Below are 19,814 nucleotides of genomic sequence, written 5' to 3' on the forward strand. Positions count from 1 at the left end.
ATGGCTAAAATAGTCTCAGTGACTATTATGAAAATGTGTACATAAGAATACGTACACATTTCTATTGGCTACTTTACAGTGAGATAATTTAAAAAGTCATAAATATAATTATTAAGTATATATTGGAAGTTTTAAGCTCTTTGGTTTGGCTTTTCATGATATCTTAACTCTGGATTGGTAAAAATTTTAAGTAAATATAACCTTAGTTTTTTTTCAATATTCTTTTTATTGTGGTAAAATATATGTAACAGAAAATTTAACATTTTCACCATTTTTAAAGTACAGTTTCACGGTATTAAGTATATTAACTGCTGTGCAGCCATTACCACTGTTGATCTCCATCCAGTACTTACATTACGTTATTTTTAAAAATTACTAATTGATGTAAAAATCAAGACCCACTTATCATCTGCCTTTCTATTTAATATATTATACTTAAAGAAAAACAAAACTTCTGCTGTGTTCCAACATTATATCTAAAGCAATTCCTTCATAAATTGGATATCAGCTAATGGATATCTAAATTCAGCAAAGAATTTTAACATTCTATCAGTTCTTATGTTCTGTGCAAAAAAACATTTTGCTATTCAATTGAAACAAAGAACATTCTTTAGTTAAACCATACCAATGCCATGAAGACTAAATACTCTCTTCATTTAACGTGAAATTTAAAGTTCAGAACTCCATGTGGTTCTAGAAAAAGTAGAGTATGCCAGAATGTGAAATGACAATAATGAGCCATAGTCTAGTACAGCTCTTGGCCCACTATAGACTGGAATAAATGTTTTAAAGGAATAAGAGAGTTTAAAGGAGATAAAATGAAATATAAGTTATATAAAATTATTATTCATTTAAATTTTTATAGATCATGGTCATCAGTAGCCAAATATCCTGTTACTAATTGAAAGATAAGTTAACAAAACTATCTTTAGAAGTGCTTGTGTAAAATAGGCTAAAAATTATTCTAAAACACTAATTCAATTTTCATAGACATAGACTCTTTAAAGTTGGAGGAAGGCAGTAAGTGATTTACCAGAAGTCACTCCAGCAGGAACATCACAAGGACGGCCCAGGACGTTTTCTGGTTGAGATCCATGGTGGGGAGTAATCATGAAGAGTGCAGACTGTAAAGCTAGACTGCTTGCATTTTAACTTCTACCTTACCACTTTTCATCAGTGTAGAATCAGGCAAACTATTTGACAACCATTGTCACCACCACCACAACCACCATCACTACATCATTGATAGCACCTCCACCAGTTCATCCCAACCACCGTCACCACCACCACTACTACCATCATCACTACCAACACTTGTAGCAACAACAAAAAATTTTCATAACTCTTGTAGTCTGAAGTTACATTTATGATACATCTGCTTATATTTATATATGTAATCTCTTATCTGAATAGGAGTTCCTTGAAAACAATTACAATATTGATCATGTTCTATTACCTGTTCTATTATTGATCATGATGTATACATTGCTGATCACGTTTCTATTCTTGGTGCCAAGCACAGTGCCTAGCATATTTTTGAAATATAGTAATATTCACTACAAACATGGAAATTGGAATTTTGGGGGTTCTAAATGTCTGACTTAAATGATATCTCATTCTGGAGAAAACAATGGCAGGAAGTTTCCTACAGAGAAGGACGCCCTCAAATCCCCAAATGGAGGTAAAAGAACAGATGGGAAAAACACAACAAACAAACAAACAAACAAACAAACAGAAAAACAGATGGGTAATGATTCAGGGGATTTATGTCCGAAGGCCCCATAAATAAATTTTTCATAAGGAGCTCTGAAACAAGTACAAAAAAGATTTAAAAATCCTTATTAATTTTGTCTAGTTTCAGAGTTTATATTATGGCATCTAAAAGTTGTACTTAGACTAACACATACATTCAAAAGTTAAATCATTGCCAAGGGCATTTAATGCCCCAAACCTGAATGCAATAGCTCTGTCACATTAATAATAAAAAGAAAAAGGTACTTGGTGATAGATCAAAAGCTTAGATGTTGTGGTTATTTAGTTATAGGAGTATGTTATTAGTTAGTTATAAAAGTACATGATATCTGGAAAGCAAAAATGAAGTGACATAGCCTTTCAAATATTCTGTACTCACTGTGCATGGGGTCTGCATCCATGGTTCTCCATCGATCTGCATTGGCAGAGACTTGCTAGTCCTGGAGGAAAATATTTCATTTTAAGTATAATACTGAAATACATTATATAAGATAATGAGACCCGGGAATGCAAATATGGTAAGAGCTGGCTTTAAATTGATCTTTTCTGAAAGGGACTTCAATTCTTGACTATTAATGAGTACCCTGAAAGTACCTTGGTCACAGGACTATTTGGAGCTTCCTGGTAAATATGATGGTGTTAAAAAATTATGGATGGCAAATGAAAAATGTACGGTTTATGTTTTTTTAAATTTTAATTGTTATTTATTTTGAGGCAGTGTATGTTTAATGATGTAGTCAGAATTCTTTTTTTTTTTTTAAGATTTATTTATTTATGATAGACATAGAGAGAGAGAGAGGCAGAGACACAGGAGGAGGGAGAGGCAGGCTCCATGCCAGGAGCCCGACGTGGGACTCGATCCCGGGACTCCAGGATCGCGCCCTGGGCCAAAGGCAGGCGCTAAACCGCTGAGCCACCCAGGGATCCCCTGTAGTCAGAATTCTTATAGACAAAAGAGCCTCCTTATTTTCATGAAAGCCTACATTACAAACCTGAAGGGAAGATGTTTGATGTCTCAGATTTTCCAGTACCAACACTTTCACACAAATAACACCAATTATATCTGTTCTATAACCCATGGTCTCACTTTGGGGTCAAAGTAGACCTTTTTTTCCCCAAAGGTAAAATTATGGGAAAATGTTTCTTGAAAAGGTTTAAATGTAATATATATATATATATATATATATATATATATATATATATATATATATAAAACCTTACTTTACAATAAATTGATTATTTGATTTTATAGAAAGAATGGTGCACTTTAGTATGAAAGAATTTAAGTTAATGGTGCCTCAACAGTGTTTTCATTGGGTAATATGCCCGGTAGATACCCTCCATGCCTCAGCAAACTGAGCTTTATGGGAACCATTTTAGAGGGGCTGAACTTCATATGTTAGAATTGTATCTATGGTCTGAACAAGAGAATATCAAATTTCAATAAACCTGCTAAGTAATAGCTAACCACAACTGTGTAAAATCTGCCAATTCCCATTATTTGGAACTATATCAATATTAATTACTGATAATTTGAGCCACAAATGGGATAAATGTTATCAGAGTCCTGCATAGTTTTAATTAGCTTGTACTTATATCATATCACCCTCCCTTTCTCAACTGTACAAAAACAACTACCTGATGAGCACAGAGGAGCACTGAGCCAGCCGCCTCCCAGCACTTTTCAGACCTGTGTATATTTGTCCCATCTCCATGGCTCCTTCCAAGCCGACCACCTCCAGCAGCTGATCACTCAGATCTGAAAGAAAACAGAAGCCTTGTAAGTTGCAGTGTAGATCCATATGTGCACAATTTAATGCCATTAGTTATTATGAAGATGAAAAATGAAAGCTACTTGACAAAGAAAGCTTGTCTTGGATTCTGAAAGTAATGAAAAGATGGCCCACGTCTAAAGCTCTCAGTTTAACTAAACCTCGAGGTGCTGTGGGAAAAGATCTGCTGTCAGCTTGATCTAAAACAAAATGGGAAGAATGAATTCAGAGCCAAATAATGCCAAAAAATATACCAGTAGTTTTTTAACATCAACAAACTTAATGTTATTCCACATGTATATATGGAACGCTTATACATTTGGCAGCAAATACACATTTCAACACTATAAATAAAGAATGAAAATATGCTGTCAAACATGATTTTTTAAATTACTTGAACAAAAGACCCTAGAGCTCATGGAATTAAAGTTTCTCATTTTAGAGATAAGAAGATTGAGTCTCTAAATCATCGAGTGACTTGTCCATAGTCATAGGCAACTTTGTGCAGAAGTTCAAGAAAAAATATTAGCTTCTTGAGATGTTTTTCTGATGATAAGAAATAGGGACTAAAATACTATTGGGGAGCCACCTAGATAATTAGCATAGTGCAATTATTTTTTTTTTAACAGAGGACGGTAGAAAGAGGCTAATAGTAATAGCTCTTGCTTGATCAGTGTTTACCCTGTCACTGGACTAATCACTTTATATCATCTCATTTGCTTCCCTTTAAAACCGATTGAAGGTAAATATGATTATTCCCTTTTACAGAATAGAGAATCTGAGCCCTAGAGAAATATGAATTTATTCATATTAACATACTTAGGAAATCACAGAGCCAAAATTTGAACCCAATGGCTTTGGCACAAAACTGCTACATTATGTTTGATAAATCAACCATATAAAAAAGAGACACTTAAACATCATATAAATGCTTCTTGTACAGGGAAAGAGGTTGGACTGTGTGAGCTTCAAGGTTCCTTCCCAACTTGAAGACTTTTGCTCAGCCAGAAGCAGAAGTTGTGCTCACACCAGAGGAATTCCACAGAGCCCAGCCCTGACACACAGCCCCTACACAGCTTACCTATTTAGCTCAGAGTGCCTGGATCCTTTAGAGGGAGGCAAAATTCTAGGTGTATATATATGGTCCCTTTATATTTTAGTATTCCCATGTATTTTCAAGTGCAAATAGTTTGATATTATTTTAGTAGCAGAAAGAGCTGGAGATTTTAGCACATAGTGGGAGGGCATGATGATTTTACAAGATAATAACCTAATAGCTGGTCATAGCTGAGGCTGGAATTACAGAAAAACAAGCAAGTATGTATGCTTTGTATAGACTCCATTTTGTATGGAAAACCCTCATTCCCCACTAATGAATCTATTTTAGCATGGAGCTCACAAATGTGTATGATCCATTTTTAATGTAGTTCAAGTGTATGGCAAATAAGCACTCTGAAATCTCGAAGTTTGTTAGGCTTATGATCATTGGCAAATATAAGCCCTTAAAGCAGAAAGTGTGACCAAGCCACTGTATTTCTTTTTAATGAGCTGCTTTTGAAAAACCCCAACTATTATTTTTTTTAAACTTTAAGCTATAGCTGTAGCATGAGATTTCTCAAACAGAACATTCTAGCTACTAAATCAAATGTTAACAAGTCATAATAACTTAGAGCATTCACCTTGCTGTTCTAAACCCTATTTAGACTTATTTCTCATGAAACTTATTCTGTGTTTCTAGTTTAAATTTATGTTGCCAAGAACAGATGGACAAGGAATGGAAACATATTCTTTCAGCTGTAGCCCACACTAAAATGTACTTGGCTCTATAGCCTGGGTGTTAATATACGCATTTCTTAGATATATGTCAACCAGAAAACTACTCTGTGGCAAGCACTAAAACCCCAGATGTGTGTCTGGTGATATTTATAAAACAACAACAACAACAACAACATTGAAGTTCATATGAAGTATTACATATTTTGCAACTGCCTGATTCCTAAATAGGAGAAATTTTGGGCTAATCTTGTAATGATCTGGTTGATGGGAACTATTCTACAAGATATAAAACACTTTTTCATGACAGTTAATCTGTGAGCCCGAACTTTTCCATGAATCACAGGGATTGTCTATACCCACACCATATTGCTGCTGTCTACCACCCTCCTCCTGATTTTTTTCTTTCTTTTAATTTGTCTTTGTTTTTCTCCCTGCAAAAATGCCCCGAAAATCAATTCTACCATTAATACTAATGAAGATATTTCTTACAGATTTAGAAGACAGGTTTTCAAATTTTCAAGTTCTTGATAACACAAAGAAATAGTGGAATATTTTCTAACTCCAGTAAAGGTATATTAATGCCATATTCCTTTAATTAGGTATTCAGGGAAAATTTTTTAAAAACCTCTAAATTTGTGTTGCACAAATTTGCTTCCATAACATATCCACATTTTAAAATATAATATTTTCCAATGTTTGTGTAAAATTTATGCTTCTTACATATTGCCCTTGAGAGCTAGATCTTGATTGATTTCAAAGATAATTTCCATCTATCTAATTTTGAATTTTGTTTCTATATGTAGTATCATCTAAAAACATCAAAGACTTCCTCACTTCATATTCTAGCTGAAATTATTTTACATGCAGGTCCCACTGGGATGTCATAACCAATCAGATAAACCTACTTAATTGGTTTGCTACCTGGCTACAGATTTCATACATAAGAATTGAAGTAGCAAGCTGCAGCCCACGGACCAAGTCTGGCTGGCTGCTTGTTTTTGTATGGATTGCTAGTTAAGAATGGTTTTTACACATTTACAAAGTGGAAAGAATTTAAAAAGAATAATAGACTGTGACATCTGAAGATTATATGAAATTAAAATTTTAGTGTTCATAATTTAGTTTTGATGGGAGCACAGCCACATTCGTTTAGGTTTTATCTGTGCTTTCACAGTACAGTGGCAGAGTAGTTGGTACAGAGACCATATAGCCCACAAAGCCGAAAATATATACTATCTGGACCTTTAAAGTGCCAACCCCTGCTTAAGAGAAACAATTAATTAGGCCATTGAAATTTTCATGTTAGTACTGTCACTATAAATGCTAAATGTCATCACAGTGACCTGAAAGGCATGATGTTCTTCATTCTTCAGCATATGTATCCCCAAGGAAAACAGTGTTCTCAATCATAGAGCCTCACCACCTTTGTGTACCGTAACATTATCATCAACAGTTTGTTATTAATCATGAAGTACTGAAGTTTCCAAATAATCTTATCATAAAAGAAATGAGCATTTAACAGGTTAACATTATGTGCAGTCACTGCATCCTGGTTGGACTTTTTGAATATTAAGGGGAAAAAAAAGGAGAGTAATACATAGGAATGCACAAATTGCAACCAGACCTGCAGATTCAGGTCAGAAATAGCTCTACCTGTGAGAGTTATCCATAGATGGTATTGAGACCTCCTGACATCCTGGTATTCAGAAGTATGCATCTATCCTGAGGAAGAGATTGATTTTGTTCAGGGGAAAAACCATACATTTTTGAAAGAGTTAATACGTCTTTCCAAATGACTCTATGGGGGTAAGAGAGGCAAGAGAATCTGCCATATTTGATATTCTCATATTTAAAATAGCACAGAAGAGATACTTCAGAGGGAAGAAATTGAATGAAATAACCCAAATTGAGTCGTATTAGGGCAACATTCTTAACACGGGGTCAGTGACTCTTTAACAGTATTTCAATATAATTGGTATCCTTCAGTACCCTACATATTTTATTTTTATGAATTTTAAAACATGTTCTGAATAGTCAGTAGATTTTACCAGACTACAGCCCAAATATGATAAGAAACACCACTTTAAAGTTTAATTTGCCTTTGACTTTATAAATCTTTTTCTGAACATTGTTAGTGCTGTATCATTTTGTTATACAGGCAATTGGGGGGATGAATGTAAAATCTGAAAGTCAGGAGTAATGTATAGATTCAAGAATACAGGAGCAGCATGGCTAATAAGTGGGTAATATGTATTCACAGCTCAGTCTCTTCATTTTTGACAGTTATGCCCTGATAATATGTCTCATTATGTAATTGTTTCAGCCTACCATATGTGAGGGAACAGAAGAGGATGCATTACAAACACAGACTGAATGTGGGTTGTAGCATTTTAGCATTTCGTAGAATAGAATGTGTACTGGAGTGAAGGGAAGGAGGGGCAGGGCAGGGCAGGGCATACTTCTTCATGCATGGTGTCCAGCAACATGCTGTACTGTGTGTGTGGGCGGGGAGGCCATCTCCTGGGGTACACTCACAGACTCAGCAGGGACATTTTGTAATCACCATAAATTGCTAATTATATCAACACCTATTAAGTCCTTATTTGGCCAGGGCGAGTCCAGGATATCTATGGAATGGAGTTGTACCTTCTGAGTGTGGGTAGACTGTATGCCTTCTAGTGATGCTTCACGAATCTAGCAACTATTTGAGACATGCCTGAAGATCCAGAATATACTTTTTAAAAACCAAGGTATATATGAAATTCATCCACCTAAGTGAATGCTTTGAGGATTTTTCTTTAACATGTCCATCTATTGTCCCATTGAGATGGCTCCTCACAAATGTAAGTGGCTGTTTTCCTTCACCTCCACAAATTAGAAATTGCAAGTAAGAAAAGAGGGTGAGAGAGAACTAAAGCAACAGTTTATTAATATGGACTTTGTTTCACAGCTCAAGTATGTAAGCATTAAAGAAGACTTTTAGCACCTAAGGGGATATATCATGCAATTACAGGTCCATCAAGGAGATGGGGAGAGTTAACATATACACTCTACGCCCACTGTGGGTAGGCTTTCTGCTCAGGAATTTACAGGCATGTTTTCATTTAAGACTCCCAAAAATCCTTAGAGGCTCATACTATTCTCCTCATTTTATTGATGAGAAAATTCTGTTACTTGTCCAAGTCTTCATGAATTTGGTTTTGAGCTAGATATACATGACCCAAACTCCATGTTACTGTAAACAATACTGTACAAGACTGTTACTGTACTGTATTATGTTACAACAGTAGGAACTAACCATTCAATGTTATCAGTGATGGAAGAGAAAAAAATCAACACCTGATAGTACCATCAATAATCCTCCCATTAAATCATTTCAGATGTTGTCACTAAATTAAAATACAGCATAAAGGGGTGCCTGGGTGGCTCAGTCAGTTAAGTGGCTGTGTTTGGCTCAGGTCATGATCTCAGGGTACTGGGATGGAGCCCGGCATCAGGTTCCTTGCTCAACAGGGAGTCTGGTTTTCCCTCTTTGTCTGCCCCTCCCCCTGTTTGTGCTCTCTCTCTCAAATGAATAAATAAAATCTTAAAAAAAAATACAGTATAAAACTCTCATTCACAAAGACTATTCCAGGTCATGTGTGAATTACACTCTAAAGAATCTTGTAAGAAGCCTATGAAATGCAAAATGCTTTTTGGAATAATTTCCATCCAAAATGGTTAAAATGAAATAAAAAAAAAAACCCTAGAAAATTACAGTCTGGTACATAAATGGATTAACTAGAGTTATTTGGAAAATCTAGCAGTATGAAATACCCATTCCCTTTAAAAAAATCTGAAAAATAAGGGGTTAAGGTACACATACAGAATATATATATATATATATATATATATATATATATATATATATATATATATATAGTGGAATCACATGCCTGCTTTTTAAAAATGACTTTTAAAGAATGGATTTGATCATCTCTTTTAAAGCCATCTGGTTTTTGAAAACAACCAGCCAGAGCTGACTATAACTTTATGTATTTTCATTCTAAAATTCTGAACTTCCCTAAATGGATCCAAAAAAAGTAAAGACCAGAAATCACAGTGTGGCATATTGTCAACAACCTCCCTTACTGGGACCAAAGTGATTCTGGGCCTGCAAATCACTTTGTTACATGGCACACTTGAAAAGTGATCTTCACCCCGGGGCACACACAACCCAAGAAATAGTAAGCATTTCATTCACAAGGCCCAGAGAGAATCAGCTTAAAGACTTCCCTTGGCAATCTATTGCTGCAATTGACAATGTGTATCCTGAGTAAATGTAAGCAGAGAGTTTGTGTGAACAAGCTAGCAGTGATTCTGAACGCTGCTGCTTCTGGGTCCTTGAGTCAGTTTGTTCTCGTTAAGCTTTGTGGAGGGACTGAAGGCTGTTGCTTGTTTTCTGTGTGAATGAGCCATTAGTGTGTGGGGGATGTTTTCACAGCACCATGCCTCCGCTGCCCTCTTCCATAAACCAAGCTACTTCACGTGTCTCTTCATATTAGCACCATCACTAAACAAAGCAAGTGCTCATGAATGATGGCTGATGTCAGCAAGTTCTGAATAGCTTCTGGAGGGGCATTCTGCGCCCCAACAATGATGCCTGCTAAAAAGGTGAAGTCACCACGGAGATGGCCAACTGCTGTTCTTCTAAGAATTAAGCAGGCTCTGATGATTAAAAAAGAAACCACCCCAATTCCAATTCAATTTATTAGAAGGCAGTGCCAATATGATTTTACATATGACTATGTGGTTTTTACATTCAATTTCCAGAAGCACTAGGAAAATGTTATTTTCTTGACATATATTATAAAATATAATGGCATGTTTTATTGACCTTTATTTTAGCTTCAATGGAGCATGAAATCATTTGTGAAAAACAATAACATTTTAAGAACATGGTCATACCTGTGACCTCACTTATAAACTTAACGCTGAAAATTGAAATATGGACAAAATATAGTGATGAAACACAGTTATTTACTATATGACAGAGCTGGCTTTTACATTTAATTTATCCTGGTTACATATTAATATTGTGTTCTTAACAAGAGATTCAAAGATTCCATTCTACTGGGGTTACTGTGTGTTCTCTGACCATTTGCATAAAACCCTGCTGGTCAGAAGCAAATCTTACTCCCTCAGCAGTATGTCTTCAAAAAAGAGGTTACATGACTAAATAGAATTAAATCCTAGTAATCCTCACTTGGAAATTTTTGGTATTGGTAAAATATAGGATTATCTCCTGAAATTTGATGTCCTGCCAGAGAATCCTTGAAAACCTGCTGACTTCGGGACTCTGCACAACAGGAATACTACAGTTGCTGGTTAGAACAGTGTGTGTGTTTAAGGAGTTTTGCTCTTCTGCAGGACTGAGGAACCCTCTCAACTGAAAACAGGACATGAGAGCAGAACTGAATCAGGAACTCTCATGGTCTCAAGTTCTACCAACATATTTTATATTATCGTTGCCTCACTATTTAAAGATGAGCCGCTCTAGACTCATCAGTGCTTCTAGGAAAGAATGATTCAAGTCAGAGAAGATTCTGCTTAATTTGTTTTTTCATTTTTTTAAGCTTATAAGAGACTGTAGACAGACCATCAGATCTAAGAGATTACCTTTGACAAGTTAGTATAGCTTAGTGTATACCTAGATTCTTATATTTTGTATATATCCTTCCTTTTTTTTCTTTCTTCTGTCTTATAAGATAATCTTATTTTATAACCTCATGGCTACAGAAAAAGAATATTATGTCTTGGATTACTAAATTGAATTAATGTTGACCTAAGTAGTTTTATTTGGATGGGATTTTAAAATTAATCCCATTTGTAAATACTTGTAAGAAATACCCTCTGTCATGTCAATTACAAAGTTAGCAAAGAGATCCTTTCAACACATGAAATCACTTAGAAGACAGAATTTGCAATCAACTACTATATAGGAGATTTTCAGTATCCAATCACCTCATGATAGCTTATTAATCATGTACTGACAAGTTTCCAAAGAGCTTGAATTTAAAAAAAAATAAAGAATAAGCCCTTGTATGTGGACATGTTGAGGGATTCAGATAAGTACAAAAGGTCTCTGTGAGAAAGTTTTCCTTTACATTTTAAGAAGCATGTCATTTTATCTTTATAAAAGAACTGCACTGATATTAATCCAACTCTTAGAAGATACAGCAACATTCATGACTAACAGTTATGTGAAAAGTAGAAATGGAACATTCAAAGTACCTTTGCCCCTAACAACCCTTGAGTACATAGGAGAAGTTTAAATGCAAACTTTCAGATTTTCAACACTGAAAAAACTAAGGACTTTATCTCTCCTTTCAAGGAGTTGCTTTGTGGGTAGGGAAAGCCAAAACCTCTTTTACGGTCCGAAGTTTCTTAATATAATTCATTCTTTGCCTACCTCTCCTTGTAAGAGATATATTCTTTTTTAAAATAGTTTAAAATGCTTTTGCATTGATACTCTTGGTACAAAGAAAAATTATTCTATTTAGTTGTATTCTTTTAAAAGTTATTTGTTTAAAAGGGCTTCACTGTATTGGTCTTGTAGCCCTTCATACAACAGAACAAAAGCAGTTCTATGAAAGAAGTCTAAACTTGGACAAACCGTAAAAAAAAAAGCAAAGTTCCTCTCTGTTTTTATCAAATTTGATTGCTGCAGCTGTTCCCAGTTTCTGTATTTTAAAAATAGCCTTATTCAGTGCCTTGTTGGCTAAAGGCCAGAGTGCCATTAGAACATGCTGTACGGAAAACCTCTATTCAGTTACAGATACAGAAATATATTTAAGATCAGTGGGGGTCATCTGCAGCAAACACTTGTAAAAGAAAATAGAATTTTAATGTGTTTAGACTGATCGCCACTTTTGCTACATAGTTTAAAGCTCCTGTGCAGAATCTTCCTATTAACTTTTTAAAAATTTTAGTCAGGTAAAAATGCAGAATGAGTATCAAGTTCATTGGAAAATATTATTAGAAAGGCCTTGTTTCTCAAATAGTATTTGGATAGCTGAGATACACATTTCAAAGGATGTTACCAGTGGTTTCTGTTCAACAAGTTCACAGGTATGCATTGATCCAGTGTATTACTGAGCAAATGCTATGAATGGAATCACAACTTCTCTCTGATGTAGGCCACCTAATCAAGGCTACCACATATGAAACAAACCAAGGTGCCCAAGGAGAATGGGTCTAGAAACTCATTTTGGAATGAAAAATTTATACCTTTGGCTCCAAGTGTAGGGGGACAGGGTCAAAGAACTGAATTATTAGTAGAGTTTCAGAGCCCAACTCTACATCTATTCAATTCTTTCCTTTTTCCTCAATAAATCACTGAAACTAGCATTTGGGACTAAACAGATTCATAAAAAATATTAATTTGAGTTGTAAGTAAAAAGAATCTGTTCTTCATGGATCATTAATAAAAAAGAAGAGGTTTTTTTTAAGCATGGAATTGAGAACAGTAAGAAAGAATTAGAAAGCAGGGGTCTAGGGAGAACATGGGTGAGAAGAGATTTCATTAGGGAAGCATACATTATTGTCAAGAGGTGAAACCTTTCTTGAAAACCAAAATGTTAGCCTTCCATAATTTTGGGAGGGCTGGTATAAGACAGAAATCTCTGGAGTCAGAGACCTAAGACTTCATTACCTACAACATTTACATCAGTCTTCTGAACTTCAATTTCCACAGGGTGAAGCAAAGAGCATTTATATCATGGAATCAAAGGGGCATAGAGAAACTAGGTCAGCATTCTTCAGGCTTCTTGGGGCAGGCAAAGGCTCACTGTGAACCTTTGGGCAGAAATAAGACATGGACTGCTCTTATTTCCACAAGGAAAGGGGATGAAGAGACAATGCTCAGGTATTCTAGGTGTAAAGAATAGTAGAACCAAAATTCAGTGAGATTGGAAAGAATAATAAAGTTGCACTATAACTGGACAGGTGGCAGCTCACTATAATAAAGATCTTTATTAGGTTTTTAAATTAATACAATTATTTTACTATGTCATTGCTTTATAGTTTCTGCTATAAAAGCAGTAGTGATGACAAAGTATATAGGATCTTAGAACTCTGGATAGCAATATTACCAAAAAAGACATTTGCAATTTACCACATCCTTATTATAATCACAAAAATAACAAAAACAAATATGTCAAAACGAAAAGAAAAATATTAAAATCATATATATCAGTTGCTAGGCTTGGTGTTGAGTATATATATCCAACATATATACATATTTGGTGGCAAGCAAGACTAAACAGAGACTCTTAATACAATCATCAGAATGGAGAAGTTCACATTTTATACATTCAGAACTGGGCATACATCCGGAGCTCCTGGAAGGCAAGTTGCTACTGCATGGGAGGAGCCATTCTGGTTTGTAAATTGTGTGAGCACTTGGATTCAGCCATTTCCAAACATAGTCATGGATTTTTCCATTACATGAGCAAATACATCCACTTTGTCTCTCTTAAAATCACTTTAAATTTAAACATATAAAATAAAGACAGACAAGTTTTGTTTAGTCATTCGATCTGGTTTTCTCTTACAGCTAAATGACACCTGAGTGACATGACTTTAGTTCTAACTACTGCCAGATTCATTGTCCTCAATATACTTTGGTAGTGTCATTCTCCTTCACTGTCACCTTTAATTGATTTGCATTCCTTAAAGAGCAAGAACCTTGGCATTCTGTGACCCATAATCTTAACTTTATTTTCAATTCTCTTTTATGCAAATTCTCAGACCTTGTCCAAACTACTATTTTTCTATTCCCTTAAGTGGGTCTGATTGCCACTACTCTGTTGCCCTCGAGTATGGAAGCTTTTTCATTCCCTCCTATTTAAACCCTGTCAGTCCTTTAAGGCTTAGTTAATAACATCTCTTCTGTAATGCTTTATCTTATGTCATCAACCCACTGCTAAATGTTACAAAAACATAGTTATCAATATTACCCTTTTGGACCTCAGCTTACTTGGGAAGGCAATGATCACAAAATAAAAGATTCAGAGAGTGTGAACCTTTCAGACTTTTCACTTTGATGCCCCCAAAGTGTGACACCTAGTAGTTAAAAAATGATACATATCACTTTGCACTTTGATCATCTCATTGTCTAATGGTCTACATGAGACTCTTTACTGTTGAGCTTGATCATTATCAATATTTTAGTCCAAATCTGGTTTTTCCTCCACACCACTCACAAAAGTAGTCCCCATTTTGACATAGCTTTATGAATCTCCAATTATCTCATTTTGTTTCATCATGATTAGGGATTTTGGCAAGAATTTTTATTTTCCTGGCTTAAATTTGATCTCCATATTTATTTTGTTATATCATACATATTGTTTCATAATATTACCTAACTTCCGTTTGTTCATTTATCCATTTACTTCATACAACATAGTTACATGGTGCACAAAGTAGATGCTCAGTAGATCAATATATGCCAGATAGTGTAGAAGGTGAGACAGGTGAATGAATTTATAGTTCCTATTCTCAAAGAACGTATTATCCCTAAGAGAACGGACTTGCAAAAAAAAATGTACTGTAGTATAACTTGTGCTACAAAGGCATACTCAAAGTTTGAACTGTGAAAAATAGAATTTAGCTCTACAGATGGTGACTGAGGGTAGGAAGAATTGGGGTAGGAAGAGTTTAGGGAAAGTCTTTCTGGAATTGATAATATTGAAGGTCAATTTTAGTTATCTGATGTTGTGGTGCGTGAAGCTCTCCCAAGATGAGAAACATGTATGAAAATAAAATGATGTTGAAATCACATGATATATCCAGTAATTTATTTTAAAAAATCTCATTTTTTCTGGCTTATAAATAACAAGGGAAAGAATTGTGAAAAATTAGATAATGAAGACTCAGTCATAAAGGACCTTAAAACTTTTGCTTGGTTGCTTAAACTTTCGTTGTAGTTGACTGGGGACCAGTTAAGATTTCTAAGTGAAGTAGAGAAGTGATTGGACTGCATTTTTAAAAAGAACATCTAGGGGGATCCCTGGGTGGCGCAGCGGTTTGGCGCCTGCCTTTGGCCCAGGGCGCGATCCTGGAGACCCGGGATCGAATCCCACATCGGGCTCCCGGTGCATGGAGCCTGCTTCTCCCTCTCTGCCTCTCTCTCTCTCTCTCTCTCTCTCTGTAACTATCATAAATAAATAAAACATTAAAAAAAAATAAAAAAAATAAAAAGAACATCTAGGGAGTCACATGGAAGGTGGATTGTAAGGAAATGAGAGTAAGAAGCAAGATAGTCACTTTGAGAGAAAAGCACTGAAGTAATACAGGTGAGAGATGACAAGGAATTAAGTAAGGCTGAGGCCATGTGCAGGAGAGGGAAAGTTGTTTATGAGGCAGAACCGGCAGTACCAGGTGTCTGGGAGGTGGAGAATGTTAGAAGGCATGATGGTGTCTAGATTCAGGCTTGGGAGACAAGCCAACGACAAAGCAACCAATTAATACGGGGAGGGGAGGGCGCTCGGGGAGGGGCAGGCAGTTGAATTAGAGGACAAGTGGGGAAGTAGAAAACATAATGAGTTTGATTTAGGATGTGCTTATATCATGAGCTCTGTGGGACATTAACACAGAGCTCTCTGAAACTCTATAGAGAGGATTGCTTGGAGAAAACATATCTGTACATATGAACACTATTTCCAAATTCACGTAGAATTTTTAAGGGTAAGAATCATATATTGTGTTGCTTTACAGTTTGTTGTTGGTTTGTTTCTAGATCCCCAAATGCACAACTTGGCATAGAACGATCAATAAGCAAATGTTGAATTAGTAATAACGTACTGTATTAAGTACACTTGAACCTTTCCTGATAGACTTCTTTAACTGTTGCCAAAAGATAGATTCACCTTTGAATTTGTTTTACAATGAGTACTAGCTGGGAACAAAAATGGCTCATCACTTCAGATACAATTTCTTGAAGTGACAAATGTATTCCTTTTGATTAAAGGTAAACATTGATGGGTTATTTTTTTTAAGATTTAATTTATTTATTAGAGAGAGAGAGAGAGAGAGAGAGAGAGCACACAAGTAAGCAGAGCTGCAGGCAGAGGTAAAGGGAGAAGCCTTCTCCTGGGATCAAGACACGAGCTAAATGTAGATGCTTAACTGACTCAGCCACCTGGGCACCCCTGAATTATCTTTTATATGGAATGATTTCTTTCATTTTTTAAAAAAGATTATTTATTTATTCATGAGACACACACACACAGAGAGAGAGAGAGAGAGAGAGAGAGAGAGAGGCAAGACACAGGCAGAGGTAGAAGCAGGCTCCATTCAGGGAGCCTGATGTGGGATTCGATCCCGGGTTTACAGGATCAGGTCCTGGGCTGAAGGCAGCGCTAAACCGCTGAGCCACCCAGGCTGCCCTATGGAATGATTTCTTATATTAATGTGGCTCTATTTAGTTTCCTGGATTTTTTCCCCAATATTTACTATTAAGGTAAAATTTAAAGGCAAAACTGTTGTCATCTAGCCCTACTGTTTGTTGGAAACTCCTTTGTCATTATTAAGTCTTCCCTATTCTCACCCTGATTCAAGAACGTTGATAATTTTGTTGCTGTGAAATGAAACAGTTGCTGTGAAAATTGACACCAATTTGCTTCATTCTTTGTTATCTTCCCAATAGCGTAAAGAAGTAAGGATTTTGTCTGTACTAATAAAGTATTATATAACTACCTACTAAATATTTTATTTTCAAATATTTCCAAAAATAATTACAATTTGATAGCATTTTAATATTTAAAAATTATTTAAATCAGATGTTTATGATTATTTAACACGTATTGCAGGTTACTTATTGTCATAAGATGCTAATCAGACCATCACATTGTTAGTTGTTAGAAGTATTTTATGAATTTTGAATTCTATTAAATTGATGATTTATTTTTTCCAGATAAGTCACCATGCAAGAGGCACTTACTTATTACACGTTTTTCAGCATATGTTGCAAGTTTATTTTAATGCTGAAGAGGCACATTATGATCAAAGCAGAATTCTGCCCAATTTAAACTGTTCCAAGCTATTTTCATACATTCACTCATGTAATACTGTAAAATTTACATTAAAATGAATGCTCCTCTACAATTAAGTGATTCAGTCAACATTAAAAAAAAGGTGCAAATGTGTGCAACGTGAAAAAAATCAACAGATGTGCGAATAATCTCTGCTTGGGGATTAGTATCAAAAAGAACAGTAGCCAAAAAAAAAAAAAAAAGTTCCAACATTTATTCTTTCTATACTCTGAAGTTTTTCTGCACCCATGTTAAAGGACATACACAGAAGTCTTAAGATTTTCCCCTATGATGATAATTATTGACTAATCAATAACAAATTGGAGTGAGGAGCAAACAATAACCTACAAAATCAACAATAGCTCTTAAAGACGGATATATATTTTGATTTTGCCTCATTCTTATTTTCCTCTATCCTGATAGTGGATACATTTCAAAAGTAGCAATGATTCATCCACATTTAGAGAAAGTTCATATGTATATACAAGAATATTTAGCATTAAAACATTTAAATGGGGATTACTTAGCTAGGATACAGTAACAAAAAGAAAAGCTTGTCGTCCTAGAAGATCTGGCCAATCCATGCAGTTGTCCAGATTGTATACTACATAACTGTAAGGTGATAATTCACATTCTAGTGAAATGAATGGCATCTCCTTAAATTTTACAGAGCATACCCTCCGCATTCACATACACTAGGGCCCTGGCAAATAGGATAATGCAATAGGAAATGTGAAGAGATTTCTCTTTATAGGATAAATGAGATCAAATTGCATCATAAAGCTTCATTTATGTTTTCAGAAGGTATATTATAGTGATCATGAAGAATGTCCAGTCTTCATCTACTTCAGGTGTGGGACAAAGAATAACTTGATGTGTCAATTGACAATCTGAAGTATTTAGACAGTTTGAAGCTTCTTGTCAAATAACATTGATAAAAGTTACTTAAGTGTCATCCTTCTTTTCTCTTCCCCCTGGGAAATGCCAGATATTTATCCCTCCATCATTTTAACTGAGCTCCCTCATGCTATTTATTTGAGAAAATAAAAAAAACTGAGAATGGCACTGACAAGGATATTCCTAAATAGGAGGAAAATGAGTTGATGTAATTGTATTTAAAATATTGTCCATCAATGGTTTTTCAACTAATTAACGTTTACAGAAATCACTGATATAAATCATATTAAATCACATACTCTAAAACAAGGGCACTGCTCTTGTTCACAAATTTCAACATGTTCTATTAGAGTAGATGAAATTTTAACACATGGAAACTTGTATATTGAAGCTTAATAAAGGCATCCATGTTCAATTCTAACTCCACTCAAAGTTTCAACTGTTCTGATTCCTTGAAATTCTTCTACACAGTTCTAACAAGTAGCACGGGTGAACAGGACTTTCTAAATATGTCTGTATATGTGTCTATCTAGATAAATATGAGTGAGGAAATGATTAGCCTGAGGTCTCTGGTTAAGCCACTGACCATACTTCAATCCATTACATATGACTGACTCTACGTAGATTTAAAATTGGGAAATAGAAAACTGCTGAGAAAATACAGGGCTTATAATATGGTGAGGAGTTAACACTACTTAAATTGTCTCATAAAAATCTTCATTGGCTCTTTGCCCATGAGAACTAAAAGGATCAAGTTCTTAGTCAACTGGCTAAAAGGAAGTTAGATTTTTTCTGGAACATTATGAAACATCCAAGACCCAAGTTATGCCATCAGGACAGTGATTATTTTTACAAACACACACACACACACACACACACACACACACACACACACACACACATATAAAAGGATGTTAATAGTAGGGTCATGGGCATGGGAGGGGAACATATGTTCAGGTGGATCAAATCAAGGAGAAAAGGAAATGTATTACTATGAATAGGTTCTGTTCTTTATCTCTGATAGTTATGTGCATGCAATTCTTTGAATTTGGGGAATTTTTATTTAGAAAAAGTTTAAGCATTTGAATAAGTTTTTATAGTATGTGCATATGTATATCAGCCCACATTAGGTGTTCAACAAAAATAACATAATTTTAATTTCCTGCTAACCAATGTAATTCTGCTTCTCTATTCTCATTACTCTATCTTATCAGCAAATTCTATCTCAGATATTTTAAAGGCCAATTTCCTCTCTGAAGCTTGTAAAATAGCCAGGAAAATTTAAAAACAGCCTCTCATTCTTAGTGTGTTACATTGCCACTGTTATTTATGTTATATAAGCTGGCTTTCTGATGCCTTGCACCTGTGGGACTGAGGGAATGTCCTGAGACTTTCCATTGGAGGGTTGCCTCCCAGCTCTTCCATTGGGAGATGGAAGATACTTTCACAAATCTTCCATTTGAGGATTTCATACTATCTCCTTTGGACTCTTCCAGGGAGCCACTTATTGTTCTACACTGTTTTGGGGACCCACAACAGTAAC

At 35.2% G+C, this 19,814-nt stretch overlaps 1 protein-coding gene across 15 annotated transcripts in view; it reads right to left on the reverse strand.

The window, feature by feature from the left end:
* DGKB (diacylglycerol kinase beta) overlaps positions 1-19,814 on the reverse strand; it is a 694,527-nt gene that overhangs the window by 33,986 nt on the left and 640,727 nt on the right. For all 15 annotated transcript variants that reach the window (XM_072764436.1, XM_072764448.1, XM_072764442.1 and 12 more), the window contains 2 exons: positions 3,391-3,511; positions 2,132-2,192 (listed from right to left, as the gene is read on the reverse strand). In XM_072764436.1, the coding sequence (XP_072620537.1) occupies positions 2,132-2,192; positions 3,391-3,511 (182 nt within the window). The remainder of the gene's footprint in view (positions 1-2,131; positions 2,193-3,390; positions 3,512-19,814) is intronic.

Source organism: Vulpes vulpes, chromosome 7 (genome assembly GCF_048418805.1).
Source record: "Vulpes vulpes isolate BD-2025 chromosome 7, VulVul3, whole genome shotgun sequence".
Classification (NCBI taxonomy): domain Eukaryota; kingdom Metazoa; phylum Chordata; class Mammalia; order Carnivora; family Canidae; genus Vulpes; species Vulpes vulpes.